General features: G+C 45.3%; 1 protein-coding gene across 2 annotated transcripts in view; it reads left to right on the top strand.

The window, feature by feature from the left end:
- Adamtsl1 (ADAMTS-like 1) overlaps positions 1–16,578 on the top strand; it is a 462,751-nt gene that overhangs the window by 280,855 nt on the left and 165,318 nt on the right. For both annotated transcript variants that reach the window (XM_005388722.1, XM_005388721.2), the window contains exons 14-15: positions 717–1,018; positions 9,338–9,467. In XM_005388722.1, coding sequence (XP_005388779.1) covers positions 717–1,018; positions 9,338–9,467 — 432 coding nt within the window. The remainder of the gene's footprint in view (positions 1–716; positions 1,019–9,337; positions 9,468–16,578) is intronic.

Below are 16,578 nucleotides of genomic sequence, written 5' to 3' on the forward strand. Positions count from 1 at the left end.
GTGTAGCTTCTCTCAGGGGGTGGGAGGAAGAGGAAAGTGGACCGATTGGTGTGGGTACAAATGCCCTCATTTATCGTGACACTCCTGTGGGTTTAAATTTGCAGCATGGCTTTTCTCTCCAATATAAAAGAACTGGAGTTCAGACTAATTCAAAGAATGTGTGAGGAACGAGATTGTGCCCTTCTTGGAAACTTACAAAAAAAAGTCCTCCTTATACATATAAATCAATCTTGGGGAGCACACTGGGCAGAAGAGTAGAGAGTTACAGAATGTGAGAGCTGGCCTAAAAGGAAAACTTCCTGAAATATCTTCCAGGGCTGATTTTGTTTTAGTTTTTATGTCAGTATTAGGCTGCTGTAAGAATACCCAGCATCCTGTAAGAGACACAAGTGCCGGGATTTAGACTGAGAACCACCAACTCCCTGCTCCAAAGAGCAACCATGTGGGAACAGGGCGAGAAGGAGCAGGTGGCCTGTGGCTGGAATGTTCGCAGCTGGGAGTTCATGTGACACTCACAGATCAGAATCGAGAATCAGGGGCCAGTGAGCTGCCGAACTAAACTGAAGCTCCCGTCACCAGGACCGGGCAGAGGAGCCCTGCACACACCCTGGGACGGCTCTGGGAAGTGAGGCAGGTGCCATGCGGCCCGCCACAACCCCCGTGTTCTCCCGCCTGGGGCTTCTCATCCTGTCCTCTTGTTTGCTTGCTGACTGCAGGTTCATCCCAGAGGCCTGGTCGGCCTGCACGGTGACGTGTGGTGTGGGGATCCAGGTGCGAATAGTCAGGTGCCAGGTGCTCCTGTCTTTCTCCCAGTCCGTGGCTGACCTGCCTGTGGAGGAGTGTGAAGGGCCCAAGCCGGCATCCCAGCGTGCCTGCTATGCAGGACCGTGCAACGGAGAGATTCCGGAATTCAACACGGACGGCGCAGACAGGCTCTCGGGAGGCCTGCAGGAGCTCGATGTGCTGTATGACTGGGCATATGAGGGGTTCACCAAGTGCTCCCAGTCATGTGGAGGAGGTAAGCAGGGCGCCCGGCTCTGGCCCCGGCCGTCTTCTGTCCTTTTTCTGTCTCCTCTCCCTGCACGAGGCTGTCATGTGATTGCCCCTTTCCAAGAATGATGAGCAGGGGTGGGAAGAGAGGCACCGTGGATGAAACACACTTGCATTTGTCCTTCGGCCTCAGTGGCTCTAGGCCTGTCGGTAGTGAGCGGCCAACACAACTAATGCCTGTGCTTTCGCTGGGAGCTCTGATTGTCGCTCTGGATGTTTATCGAAACCCTTGCCTCTGCGTGCAGTGTGAGCCATGACCCAAGGTGCAGAACGTTCTGCTATTTCTGAGAGCAGGCTGGAGCCCCTCCAGTCTACGCAGCTGGTTTTCCAAACAAAGGAGAAATCAGCGCAGTGTATACAGTAGCTGGAGCTGGGAGAGGCTTTAATGATCAAAGTCACACTCCACTCCATTTTACAATGAGGAAACCAAGAGCAGAGTGGCTCGTTCAAGGTCTCGCAGTGAGGGAGGGGCAGAGGTCAGGATGCGCAGGCTCTGCTCCCTTCGATGGTCTTTTTATCATGCCACATTTCTGTAAGCACACAGACAGTTCCCGACGCCTTCTCATTATTAATATTACTTAGCTAAGGTCAAATGTTTCCATGTATGTTCGCCCGGTCTTAGGTAGATTCCATGTTGATACAAAAGTACCTTCAGTGACTTTAAAAGTGACCTGTTTGGCAGCTAGTAAATGTGTATGTGTACATGGGGTCCAACATGCTGTTCTGAAGTACTAGACAGTTTAGAAAGATTAAAGCAAGCTAACGAGCATATCCCCTCAGTGATCCTCTATTTCAGGTGTTATAAAAGGGATGATAGCAAGAAATAAATTAATTCAAGAGTGTGGACTTTCTTACCACTGTGGGAAGTACATGTGGATTTGTTGCCGCTCTCTCCCACGCCTTCTCCCGAGGGGCTCGCTAGGTAAGGAAGCACTGACTGATCGTCTGCCAAATGGCCCTCCCCAGTCCGCAGTGACCACTGTAGGTTTGTTGATGCTCCACACCCAGATAACTTCATACCTCACTGGTGAAAAGTCATTTCCCACAATTGTTTCCTAAACCGTGACAGTTACGGAGGTTTTTAACTGGCGTCTTCCATCACCTTTGAAAATGTAAGAGTAAATGAGCCGCGGTGTTCTCATGCTGTCCAAAAGGAGGGAGCCATGAGACAAGGGCTGGCAAAGGGTCAGCAGGTCTTGGTGAGCATCTCGTAGTCCTGACCTTGAGGTTCTTGTTTGTCTCCACATTTTCCAGTTCCAAGCCCCAGAACTGTGAAGGGCTTTCATGGAGAGCCCTGGTGATTTAAAACCGAAATTCTTCCCAGGAGTTCTGGAAGACAGCTTCCTGGAACTCAGCTAGTGAAACCGTACTGGTACGGTTCTCTTCACTTGCTTTGAAGACACCTTCTCTTCCTTTCTTGCCTAATAGGGAAGAAGGGGCAAATGAGCTTTAGTGACTGCTGAGCTTGGGCAGGAGCTGAGAGTGCGGGGGAAAGGCTGCAGCTTCTTCCCACCGTGACAAATGCCTCCGAGTTCAGATGGTTGTGTTTCTAGCCCGTTCCCATGATCACCTGAATCGAAAGATTGTTACTTCCAGTCAAAAACAAATGAGCTTTGAAAACATTACTTATGGCCCCTCAGTTAGGCTCTTGGTTACAAGTCAAGCCTGGAACTTTACGAGCAGGTGGAAAACAACAGATGCAGGAACAATATATAAATATCCGAACACCTTTGACAGACAATTGATCTCTACCTGTAGGAACTGTCTCTGTATAAGGCCGTACATACATCATTTATCCTTTATGTCTAGGGAGGGTAGAGTTACTAAAACTTCTTAGGTGTTTTACTGTCATCAATTGATCATACTTACCTACAGTTATGTCACTATGCCAAGGTAATATATTTACACCTAAAATGTTAGAGCTGAAAATTCTAAAGTGGTGGGAATGTGCTTTGGTTATATAGCCCATATGATGCCCATATGCACTACCAAATTATTTCAATATATGGGGCTTGCATATTTTCAAGTCATTGTTTGGCAGTAACATTTTATTGTATTATCAGCTTTGATCTTTCACCAAAATATAACCCACAAGATTATATATATTTTTAATCATTTTTGCTGAAACCAACCAAATATGTGCAAGATTAACAAGCGGACTTTAAATCATTCTGAGGTCGTAGAGCCAGTCAAGCTAATTTTATTGTTTCTGTAATCTCAAGAGGTGAAATATGATAGACACAAAAGGAACCTTTCACCCGGCACGGGCAACAGCCAGAAGGAACTCGTTAGTAAGTTAGCCTGCAGTCAGTGGCTGCCTTTCCCCAAACTGTCATCAAATATCATGTAACAATTATGCTTCTCTGGGAGATATAAACACAGAAAATCCTATTTTCTGGAGATTGAAAGTGAACCTAACTGCTCAGATCTGTGTCCTGTGTCCTGCTCTCACCGCCTTGTTATATGGTAATTTCTCACATATGAATCGATGGTATAATCCAGGAGGTATGATAAAGGAGACCAGTTGTAAACCTGAAGTGCTTTAAACCTGACTCCTAGATGTTAAAACCCACATGAAAATCTGGCTGAGCATCTCTTGCTCCTTTTTCTTTCGGAGTCTTCTCCCATTGTGCTCCTGTCAAGAAAGGTAAAACTAGATCCTAACAGTGTCTTCTTAAACATGTGCTCCCTGTCAGTTTGAAGGGATGGTTTTGGGCCATATTTTAGCCCTTCTGGAAACAGCACAAACTTGGGGCACAGACTCCTCACCTCCTCGCCTCCCACCTCCCCTCCCTGCACCAGCTATCCTGACCCCAAAGTGCATCCTGACAGTTCTTCCCAGATCCCTCCCTCCAAGGCAGCCCCTTCCCTCCAGCCCCTTTCCTCCCACACTCACTCCCACCTCCATTCTGCCTCAGCCGTGCTGGTATAGAGTGCTCTGCCCTCCATCCGCTTCCATCATCCTGTAGAAATTTGGAGTGTGTTGACCATAGGACAGGCCCCAGGTACTCCTCAATTACTGCAGAACTTCTGTCTTGGATGCCTCATACCAGCCAGACCGCACTTAGGAAAGCTGAGGAAGCACACACAGGTACGACCACAAAGCGTTGCAGAGGCCTGTGCGTGGTTTTATACCTCAGATTATGATTTAGTAACTCTGGAAAGCTTCTTAATCTCAGCCCTTAACCACCCCTCCGTGATTTTTATCTTTAGCTGTGATTAGTGGTTTGTGGTAATGTAAATTTGTATGTTAGATATCTAAGAGAGATCACCGATGCTCTTTTAGAAACTTAGTTCTTACCACCCGCTTCTCTTGAAGTCTTAAAAGAGCCAAGTGGAAACAGGTCACATTTCTCACAACGTGTACTCACACACCCGGATCAAGCACTTTTTTTGGAGGGGTAGGGTTTGAGACAGGGTCTTACTATGTAGTCCAGACTGGCCTTAAACTCTCCAAGATCCTACTGCTTCAGCCTCCCAAGTACTGGGATTACAGGTATGTGCCACTATGTCCAACCTGAAGCAAGTACTTCCAACTAAGGCATGTGACGAGTCCTGAAGTCACTTCCTACCCTCAGATCATCAATGCAGTTTTGCAAGGTTTTTAACAACCGAATATAATCAAAATATATCTTATTCTAAGGCAACATTTAGAAACATTTAATACTACCAAGTAAGCAAGTAAATAGAAAACATAATGTCTAACGTAATCATAGCTCCAGATTCTGTACATCCAGTGGCTTGTCATCATGCCTCTAAGAATTCCAGTGGGGAAATCAGTAATGATATCAGCAACTTCATGGAAATTGTTTTCCTGTATCATCATACCATGAACTTTAAATGGAATATTTAGCCATAACAAAAAGATGATTCCACAATCAAGACTGTAGAATATAATGGAGTAACGTAAATGTATACTGTAAATCTCAAACATCCCACCCTATATTGGTCAGCTTTTTCATCACTGAGACACAATGTCCAAAATGTACAATTTAAGGGAGGAGAGTTTTGCTGGTGGTCGCAGTCCATGATCAGCTGGTTCCAAGGCAAATGTACCATGGCAGAAGGATACAGAGGAACAAAGCATCAGTTGCTTAGTTCACAGCATCCAGGAAGAGTGACAAGGGAAGAGAGTTACAGAAGAACGGGTGAGGGACAAGGCAGGCACCCCCAAGACCATCTTCCCATGACCCACCCAGACTTATCTAGGAGTGTACATCACCAATCCCCAGAGAATAATCCAGAGCCAATCTGGTTGAAACTTTAACTGCTACATCTCAACAACTTCTCATATTACTACCACCACCAACACCAACACCAACACCACCAACACCACCGCCATCACTATCACCACCACTACCACCACCATCACCACCACCACCATCACCATCACCAGCACCAACAACATCAGCACCATCACCACCATCACCACCACCACCATCATCATTTCCACCAACACCATCACCACCACTGCTGCTACTTCTCTTCCTCCTCCTCCTTTTTGTTTTTGTTTGTTTGGGGTTTTTTTGAAATAGGGTCTCATTATGTAGTTCAAGGTGGCCTTGAATTTACTGTGTAACCCAAGATTGTCTTGAACTCAAACTTGTGTTGATCTTCCTACCTCAGCCTCACAAGTACGGAGATAAAGTTGCGTGCCACCACCCTCAGGTCTCACCCCTCTTCAACTTGCTGTCAAACACCCTCCAAAACCATACTTAATCTCCAAATAAAGACAATAGCAAGTTCATAACTTTATCTACCATATTATAATTATTCTACTTACAATCAGAAAGGCTATACTCCACTCTAATAAAGTCTTAAAAGTTCTAGAATTATGTGAAAGTTCAAGTATTTTCTAAAACTGAAGGCAAACTCTAAACGGTGAAGCTCTGTAAAAGTCAAAATCAAGTTACATAATCCCAAGATACAACGGCACAGGTTAAACACTGCCATTCCAAAAGGGAGAGATGGAAGGATAGAAAAGAATTGAGCCAGAGCAAGACTGAAACCCAGCAAGGCAGCCACCAGTCCTGTAGCTCCACCCATGGTATCCTGGACACTCGGAGGTAAAAAGTGAGTTCTAAAGGACTTGGCAGCACCACTCCTACGGCCTTGCCTAGTGCAGCACACACAGCCTCTCTCTTGGACTGGCTCCTTTCATGGCCTGCTTTCCTCGGCAGCTGTTCCATGTTGCTGGCATCTCTGACTCCCTGAGGTCTCCACTGCACCTTTGATTTCATTCCTCCAGCGTCTTGCACTGCCTTCTCAGAGACTCCTTGCCTGGCCTCTCAGGATTTCCTTTGAAATCTGGGTGGAAGCTTGCCTGTCCCTATAACTCTTGCATTCTGCATGCTAGTAAAACCGGAATCATGTGTATGACGCCAAGAACTAGTTCAGTAGAAGCAGTAGCCAGGGCTACTCAGACCATGGCTTGTCCAGCCTCTGAGTGCTTGGATAGCTGAGCACAGTGAAATGATTCCTGAGAAACCAATTCCCTAGGAGTCTCTTATCAAGCAAAGTTCCCAGGGATTGTCTTTGAAAAATGAAGGTTGACACTTTTGTACCCTGAGCCTGCAATGTTGGGCTCTTACTAACTCCTGAAATACATTTGCAGCATCTTTCTTCTTCTCCCTGTACAGAAGTAATTGACATCTCTTTTGGCTTCAACTTTACGTGTGGTTCATTTTGTGCCACAATTTAAGTTTTTAATAACTTTCTGTTCCTTTTCCCCACTGTCACCATCAATCTGCCTAAAATCAGCAGCAGTCCCCACGCCACAGCCTGAGGCACAGGGCACTGCCTGAGGTTGTCCTGAGATTTTTCCCACCAGATGAATAATTTCACCATCCTTAATCTCAGTCTTCTGCATAGTCTCAGGATATGGAAGAAATGGAGATAAAATTTTTTCCAGAGTGTAACCACGCTGCCAGGTATAATGAAAGTAACAACCCCAGTTCTCTGATACCAATTTTCTGTATTTGTCAGCTTTCTCATTGCTTGGACACAATACCCAACATCCATGATTTAAAGGACAAGAGGCTCTATTTGCTTGTGGTTTCAGCCCATGATTGGTTGGCTCCACAGCAGAGACATCGTGGTGGAAGGGTGTGGCCGAGTAAAGCTGCTTAGTTTGTGATGGTCAGGAAGCAGAGGAGAAGAAGAGTGCCAGAGCAACAGGGGGAAGTGACCACATAGTGGGCACTGAGCTGGTGGCCACTCACCCAGAAGTGTGCTCCATTAATCCTTGGGGAGTAATCAAATCGAAACTGCACCCTAACTGCTACATATGCTTAACTGGTCATCACAAATATAAATTCAATTTTGGAGCTATAAATAGCAAAACTAGGAAAAAGAATATTTAAAGGATATCATCGTGGCCACAGGGTAAATGCTGTGATTTATTAAGAACGAAAATTGATTTCTCAAACATAAAAGGGGAAAAGGTATATTGATTTGGATTTTCTCACTGTGGAAAGTCACTTTTTAAATCTTGATCTTGCTGAGTAACCTAGGTCAGTGTAGCATCAGTTTAGGAAGTCCTGTCCTGTGGAGTGGGACAGGGTAAGTAGGAGGACAGCATCAGGCTGACAAGTGATGGGTCAGTTGTATGCTGTTAGTTATTTGATGAAGCAATGCAAGACATAAGAACAAGAGAATGTCTGTATTTATATATAGTTGCATGGATAGTCAGAGACTCTGCAAAAACTATATACAGATATCTAACTATAGATATATATCTTTAGATATAGGTATCTTTATGTACATGTGTATGGCTAAAAGAAAATTAGCAAGAATGTCTTGTCATGCCTCTTCCCTTAAACTGAACTCTGTAAAAGATGATTCCAGACGAACATCTAGGTTATTTCTGAAGATCTCCAGGGAAGCAAAATGACAGCCTCTTAGCATTTTTAAATGGTAATGCTATTGGTCAGTGCTAATGGCACAGCCACCCTCCACTTCACAGTTAGCAACTGTATGACCTGAGGGAGGTCTTTTCTCCTTTGTGAGCCTCAGTTTCCATTTCTGTAAAGTAAGGCTAAACATGGCGCTTGTCCTATGGAGCTGTTGAAGAAACTAAGTGATGTATGCTGAGTCTGAGGCATGGCACGCGCCTAGTAATAGACACACTGTAGGGGTTAGCTCTTATTATTATGACTGTAGACAACAGAGTGAAAGGGCTGGTGAATGGACGGCCCATTTCAGTGTTTCCCTACTCCATGAAGTCTCCACAAAGGGTCCTGCAAATCACCTCAAAAAATCTGCCAAACAACCCTGCAGTTACTGTGAAGTAACTGTTGAATGACCTGTTTCACAGAGCCAGTGGAAGATTGTGCGTGGTTATAGTTATTATGCATCTTATTCTCTTCCCTCCACCTTCCAAAGCTGCTCTACGTCACCAGAGAAGTGAGCCACAGTCAGAAGGGAAGTAGCTGACATCAGAGGACCGGGTGCAAAGCTCAGGAGCTCGGCCGTGTGTAGAATGCTGATATTAAAACCTGGCTGGGCCTGTTTTCCTAATACAACAAAGTCCTGCTGATTAAAATATAGTGAAACATAGTGGAAGAACATCTTGGGGCTCTGTGTTTTGTGCTTGTGCTGTTGTAATTATTTTTGCTGCAGTTCACTTTGTGTTCCTTCTACCCTAAATTATTAAATTTCAGCAGCAGGGGCTATATAATTTGGTAGCATTTGGGGGGTTGACAGCGGATGGGGTCTTGCTATGAATATAAGGCTGGCTTTGAACTCATGATGTAGCCCAGGCTTGCCTTAAACTTGCTGCAGACCTCCTGCTTTAGCCTCCCAAGTGCTGGAATTACAGGTGTGCACCACCACACCCTGCTTGTTTGGTCGCATTTTAAAAAAGCATCTCAACAGTACTGGTGGAAGCCTGTCTTTGAGGGAATCTCTCTCCTCAAGGGGCATGGCTACAGAGGCCACACACTCACAGGTGCCGCTTTTCCAAGTGATGGTTTTGTGTGTGTGTGTGTGTGTGTGTGTGTATGTGTGTGTGCATGCCTGTGCGTGTGTATGTCTGCAGTGTGCTGGGGATTGAGCCCAAAGCCTCCTACATGCTAAACAAGTTCTCCACCACTGAGCAGCAAACCCCACTCCTAAACTGAGTGATTCTTGACAAGATTGGCAGTCCTAGGCTTTAAACTGCCGCCTTTCACATGGAGCAAGAGTCCCACCAGTCACAGAGACCTCCCACCAGCTGCCTTGTCTACACTTCATCACCCCCACACAGGCCCACTCTGCACTCTGGCCTGACAGCGTGATTTGTACACAGGTGTCCAGGAGGCTGTGGTGAGCTGTCTGAACAAAGAGACTCGGGAGCATGCTGATTCAAGCCTGTGCGTGACCAGCCGCCGTCCCCCACAGCGTCTGAAGCCATGCAACTTGGATCCGTGCCCAGGAAGGTAAGGCATGCTTTGCCTGCCCTGCCTGCCAGGAGCATGGGCAGAACTGGGTGCTTCTTTCCATGGGCAAGACTGGAACACTTATTTTTACCCAATGTTTTGAAAACCAATTAGCATCATTTCAAACTTTTAGTCAAATTCACTTAAATTTAATTGAAACCAGAGCTTTGGAATTCCAGCCCAATCAATGGTCATGCACACAGTCCAGAAGACTCCATGCACTGAAGTGAGCCATGTGGCATAGCTGGTATGTACACGTGCTACTCTGCTGCTTTTCACTAGAAGAAAAAGAACTGACCACAGGCGTCATGATCTCGGCCACCTTTTAACCTGCGTCCCAAGCCTTTGCACCATAATAATGAATTGGCCTAGGAATTACAGGGTATAAAGAACTGAAGCCTCTGGGTGGTATAAGTGACCCACTGTGAAATCTGTATGCACACAGCATGCAGATTCATTATAGCATGCTCTAGGGTTCATGTGTATCACTCTACATGCGTAAAATCAGTTAGAGCATTTCATTGTTCAACCCTGCCTGGGTCTCATTATTGCCCAACCTTGGGTCTAAATCACTACTTCAGTCCACACAATTTTATGGTGTCTCAAGCAATTTTTGCCTTTTAGATTCTTCTTTTTTGAGCAAATCATATATGATTCTAGCTTGGAAGGGAGATTCTTAAAGAACCAAAGCCAGACTTTCAAATCTGCGGGTGGGTTGAAGAATGTGTCTGGTTAAGGCTGTGTACTAGGTACAAAAGGAATGCAGTTTCTGAATGATGCTTCTCTTTCTCCAAGGCGTACCGTATGAGAAGCAGTGTGTTGCTGTCAGGCATGCACAGCCGTATGCTGGTCAAACCATCTCAGCCAGCTAGATTTCCTCAACCGGGGCTCCGAGAAGGTAGACAACAGGCCTTTTTCAACCAAATGCTGACACAGTCCCAGAGTGAGGCTTCTGCTGGCCAGAAAAGCTGCTCCCATATTGATTTGAATGGTGAACCTGGACTCTTCTCCTTCAAACATAGGAGTGGAGGAGACCACTAGTGCCACATTCTCCACGGCAATCAGAAATCAGCCACTGCGTGGAGTCACACCCCACCCATAAAAACAGCAGCCAGTAAGGAGAGTCAGGAAGAGCTAGAGCAAGCAGAGTTTGAATCCAGTGCATGAAACCCGAAGTAGCTTTCTCTTCTATCCCTGACCTACCTGGTCCTGAACTCACAGCTCTCCAGCTTAGCCTGAAACCTAAATGCATGGGCAAAGGACACAAACTTTTCCATTCATTTATTGAAGATGAACTCATATACAAGAAGCAGAGTGCATTCTGCAGGGACAGCTGGCAAGGCCCTTGTCTAGGAGGTTGAGAGGTCTGTCTTCTCATCCCACCTCTGTTACCAGCTGGCAGTGTAGCCTTTGGCAAGCTGACAATTCTATTTCCACACCAGCAAAATGGGCTGATTGTGTACAAGATCATCGGAGGTCACAATTTCCTTCTCAAATATCCCGTGATTTTCTGTTAATCTTTACACAGGAGCATCAGACAGCTGCTCCTGATTCTTCATGCTCATACCTGTTTCATTTATGTTCTGCTCATTACTATCACCTGAAAAACGGGCCTAAGGGTCTTTCTAACACATGCCCACTTTCTAGTAACATGGAAATGTTATGATGAGTGAGGCAGTGCTTCCAGGACCTGGGACTGGCTGAAAACTGCTGGGGTTTGTGGAATCTACTCCTTCCTTGAGCAGCAAAGTGAATACAACGTGAGGTGTTCTTTCCCATCCTCAAAGCATAACTAAGGTTAAATTAGGTAACCTTCGTTCATTGTGTGACACTTTTTATTGACCTATAGACAAAGACCATATTGAGTTCACAGTATTGCATTTGCTCCAGAGAATTTTGGTTCTTTGATTTCGCAGCAGCCGACAGTCAGATTCACAGGCAAACCTTCTCATAGCCAAAGATCTCTTGGGTCAGCATGCACTGCTGAGCACTTGGAGAATGATGCTAATTAGAACAATACAGGGTCAAAATGCGTGGCCTGCTATGACTCACTCTCCTCATCATCCAACCAAGAGCCAGAGTAGATTTTCATCTTAAAAATGGGAGGTGTAGAGCAGTGCTTCTGTAGGACAGCATCAGGGACGTCTCTTTCTCCTCTGCTTGGTGTAAGATACACACCAAAGGGGAACTGTGTTTGGTCAGGGCACAGTAGGGTGTGTTTTTCCTGTGCATCTTGGGTCCAGATGGGAGTCATTCGGATCTTCAGTTCACATTTCTTGTTCCGTATGGTGCAGTGTTGTCTGGGCACTTTGGTTTCTTCTGATGGACCCAAATTTCCATATGTGGTCTTTTGGGCTCTTGTGTATGCTGACATCCGTGTGTTTTAAGAAAAGGGAAAAAGAAAGCTTTCCGTGAGACATCAAAATGCTGCCGTTCTTGGGTCTTGGCTCTGAGAGGCAGCCCTGGTTGAGAGGAGTCACCTTCCCAGGCCGTTATCAGTCCTGCTGAGCACCAGCGAGGAAGACCCCTCTCCCGGCACGTGCTCAGAGTTATCTGACCACACGGAGCGTCCAGGCGCCCTGCAGGACGCGTCCTGTCTTTGGGAGCAGTCTCTCTAAGGTTAGACTTCTTCTCACTTACGCTGCACAAAGCAGCACTTGTGTTAGAAATACACGTTTGACTTTCGTCAGGTTTAAGCAGTTACATTCTTCTACCTGGTGATTCAAACAAGAAGGGTGTGTCCTCAAGCTGGAGTCATTCTACTTTTCTCCAACATGTGTGTATATATGTGCGTAGGCATGTGTATAAGGCTTACATGTTTAGGGCATTCTCCACTGAAGAGGCTAAAATTTACAGTCCCCACTTGCAACTTTACGTCTTAATCCTCCTTTCCATATTCCCAGCATCTAGGCATTAACATGTTGCAGATGCTTATGAAGTATTTATTTAAATGCATCTGAAGGGCTGGGCCATATTTATAAGTAGCCGTTTAGACCATGTTATTAATGACAGCTGGAAGACCTCGGTGCTCTCTGTCCTCTCCATCCCCTTTATCTCCTCTCGCTCATCTTCCACATTATGCTGAAAATGCCATTATTGGATTCCTTTCCTTACACTGAAGGATCTAGACACAAAGTTGAAATGCAAATATAAAGTAACATGTAGGCTCACACCCCTTGAATTATCAGCTGTGTACAGCAACGTAGCCCTGAAGTAAAAAAGCAAGGGCAAGCTGTGGTGGAGGAGAGGGGCAAACGGAAGAGGACTAAATTGTTAGCACTCTGGGAAAGAGCGTGATGGTAAGGAAGGGTGGAAAGTAATGTGTGGAAGGCAGACGTTAATCCGCCCGTAACCTTCCCTAAAACTGGCCGCAGAAATTAGCACAACTTTCGCTGTGGTTTACCCGCGAGAGATTTCCTTCAAAGCTGATAACGATAAAAGCAGCATTACGAGGAAGAAAAGTGTTTTCATGCATCTTTACCCCCCGGGCTGGTAATTTGTATTTAGAAGTCCCAGCACCCTGCTAACCCTTCACAGGCGAGTTAGGCCAGCTCAGGGGAGAAATATCCAAAAAGAAGTTGTTAATTTCGTCACTGGGAAACAAGTCAGCCTCGCATTCCCAATAAGAACGTTTTCTAAGTGCTCTAACTGTGTAACTAAGTCATGAAGAGCCCATGCTTTAAACTCAAGCACAGAAGAAATTGTAAACACAGAAAGGCGTGTGCTGCCTTTGCTCACCATGCTCTGCACCTCCGGCCCCTTCATTCCTGGGATCACAGACTGTCTTCCACAGCTGATATGCATACGTGAACATATGCAGCCATGTAAGGGCTTTTCCTCCTATATTTATAAATGAGATCTTATTGCATATGTATTGTTTGGTAACTTGATTTTCACTTCATGATATGCACTGAAGATCCTTTATAGCCATAGGACTCTCAATATTAAAGAGCTAGAAGACAAACTTGGGATCAAGCCCTGTTCTGTCGCTTTCAGCTGTCAAGCCTTCCAGAGGCCATACACCTTTCTGGATTATGATTTTAGTCATCGCTACAACTGGGTCAGAGTCTTCACTCAGAAAAAAAAACATTGTCTTCTTTCCTTTAATTTCTTGATGAGAAATACTTCCACTTTAAAAGAAATAGAATTGGATTAGATTTTGTTTTTACTCGACTCACTTTTTCAGTGCTGGGACCAACTAAATCTTAAAAATAAGTTCACTATCTCCCTGGTTTATAGCAGCAGTGACATGAACAGCCCAAGGGAAACCAGAGAGCAGTATCTCTAAAACGTGTATGACTGTTATTAATTATAAACATTTGATAGCCTGGCCAGTGTGTGTTGAAAAGATTTGGTAAATGTATGTGAAGGAGGGGAATGAAGTAAGCAATGAAAGCCAGATGGCTGAAAATGAAGGAAATTCCAGGCAATTTCTGAAGCTTTGTTCTAACATACTTTTTAAACTAAACTTTTATTCCTGTGCAACAGAGAACAGCTGAGTGGTACAGAACAGATGAACAGTGAGAGGGAAAAGAGCTCATAATTCCAGGAACAGCACCAGGTCTCAGTCATCCTCCCGACCTCGCCACAGCTTCCTTCTCTTTGCTCAGACCTACCTTAGTTCCGAGAACCGGCAAGAACTACAGAGAAGCTTTAGAATCCCTGTCACAAAGAGTGAGTTCAGGAAAGTGCGGTGAAGGTCACCAAGTCTCCTCTTAAAAGCGTACTTCAGAATGCCGTTTTATTGTACAATAACAAAATCCATGCATCCTAGCAGCACATGATTTCCAATTTTCTTTGTATATTAGCTTAAAATGGTCAGAGCAGAAGGTGCTGCCTTTTAGCACAGCCACATCTTCATACAGTTGATGGAGCTTTGTGGGCGTCTTGCCTTCGACAACTTGTTTTAAGGGTGACAGTTTCAAACCAGTTTCATTGGTTTATCATCTATATGCTCCCAGAGTTGTCATACGCTGCCTGTTGGTTCTGTCCATATTAACTTCTAAGTGCTTAGAGCAAAAGCACACCAGAGCTTGCTAGCATCCACAGAAACTTAGTGTGGATTTGGAGGCCATATTCAAGAGTCTTTGGAGAATTAATATCATCTCTCCTGTTGTCCTCCTTGGTAAATACAAGTATGCCTTCTGCTGTCTTTCATTTTCTCCCACTGGTGGGTAGGTTGTAAAAGAGAAGCCTGCTTCTTAACTGTTGGGACTCTTTGGGCCAGTGGATATCAGTATTGTTTTCTTCCTGCCAAACGTGTTGGCCCAGGGCTCAGAATTACTTCAGCATCATTTGGACATCAAGAGTAAAAGTCACATGTATATTTACTTTGGGTTAAAATTGCTTCACATGCACAGAGTTAGTTCCTTGGCTCTAGGGTAAAAATCAGGAGTTTTGTTTATGCATCCAAGCATTGGATTCACCTTATCAACATGGTACCTGAAAGCATATACAACTCACCTTACAAAGACAGAAACAAGCTTGGTAAAATTCACTCAGCTGAGTTCTAAAAGGGATGCTTTCTTGGTTTCTCAGTACCTACATATCTGAATAGCCCCTTAGACCACAAAATTATACCTAGACTCTGGAAAAGTCCTTAAACTACTGACTATCCTTCTGCACAAAAGTAAAAGCAGGGAATATTTTCACATTTCAGGGTTTTTTTAAAAGATGCAGTGGACATCTTCGTGTTTAACAGTCTGCTTGCATTTGGTCAGTCCTCAGAAATAACAAGGAGACAAAACCCCATCCTAAAGAGGTTAACAGATTTTAAAACAGCAACTGTTACAAGCAGGGCAAAAACAAAGTTGTGCAAGACCTTAAGGCTAAGTGGCAGGCTCCTAGAAGAGGCGACAGCTTTGCTGAATGCTAGTCGTAAGTAGGAGTCCTCCAGGTGAGGAAAAGAGGAGGCGATATGGTGAGTGGGAGAAAAACATGTGCATGAAGGAAAACACAGTGAGTGGAAGACACTGGTAGAGAATGAGCAGACACCAGACCTAGGAGAGCCCGAAGTACTAAACTGAGTTGTTTAGACTTTATTTCCTCTAGGAGAGCCATGGAAGAAGTTTAAGCAGGGAAGTGGAAAGGCCATATTTGTTGAAGAAAGCTGACACTGCCTGCTCATCAAAGATAGCGGAAGTGTTCCTAGTGATGGGTTTTCTCTCATGTAGTCAGCAATGTAAGCTGTGTGTTCCGAACCATGATATTTTTTCATTGATAAAACAGTGTCCCCTTGTTCAAGGGATGTTAGCATTTGGTTTCCCCACTCAACCAACTCAGTATGTGCTGACGTAGCATGTCCACCAGATACAAGGATAGACCCCTAAAAGGGGAGGCATAAAGGAAGTCATGAAGGCGCAAGTGTCTGGTCGCCCAGGTCCTTCTGTTACAGATCAGCTGAGGGTTCTTTCCCTCAGTTAGGATAGAAATCACAAACAGACAAAATGCAGCTTCCATAGTCTTAGCAGCTCTCAGCTCTTGGTGTTATCAGCACCCTTTGCTGCTGTCTTAGTAGCCAGAGGTAGCAGCCCCTGGGAGCTCTTCCAACAGACGGGGCTAACAGCTCCCAGTAGTGGCCCACTGCTCTCTGTTAGTCTCAGGCTACTGGCCACTCGCAGTGTTACCAACCCCAGCCGTTGGCTCTTTCAGTGCCTGCAGCCTTCAGCGTTACATCTTAGTGCAACCAACTCAGCCTGCTCTACCTAAGGCAGAAATCACAAATGCACAGAATAAAACCATCCAAATGAGACGTTCTTAGGCCACAGCATCAGTGTACAGACCGATCAAAGAAGAGTGAAAGGAGAGCTTCTCGTGTAGCAAAAAGAGCTCACACATGAGCACAGTGTCCTGCTGGCTGGCCACAGACTTCTGTGTGGTCATGCCAGCCTGTACAGGCACACTAGGCCCTCCTGCCATGTGTGGAGGAGAGGCTGCTCGTGGACTGCAGTGGGCGCACCTGAAGCAGTTGCAGGGGGCAGAGTCTTACGAAGCTGTAGGATGGAGTCATGTGGGATCAAGTCACTTGGATGGTCCCAAGACTCAGACTGCTGCAGTCAAAGCAAAGTCTTCCAGAGAAGTCATGGAGCATCTGAGGTATCCATGGCCAGAG

Source organism: Chinchilla lanigera, unplaced genomic scaffold, assembly GCF_000276665.1.
Source record: "Chinchilla lanigera isolate Chin_1 unplaced genomic scaffold, ChiLan1.0 scaffold00033, whole genome shotgun sequence".
Taxonomy (NCBI): Eukaryota; Metazoa; Chordata; class Mammalia; order Rodentia; family Chinchillidae; genus Chinchilla; species Chinchilla lanigera.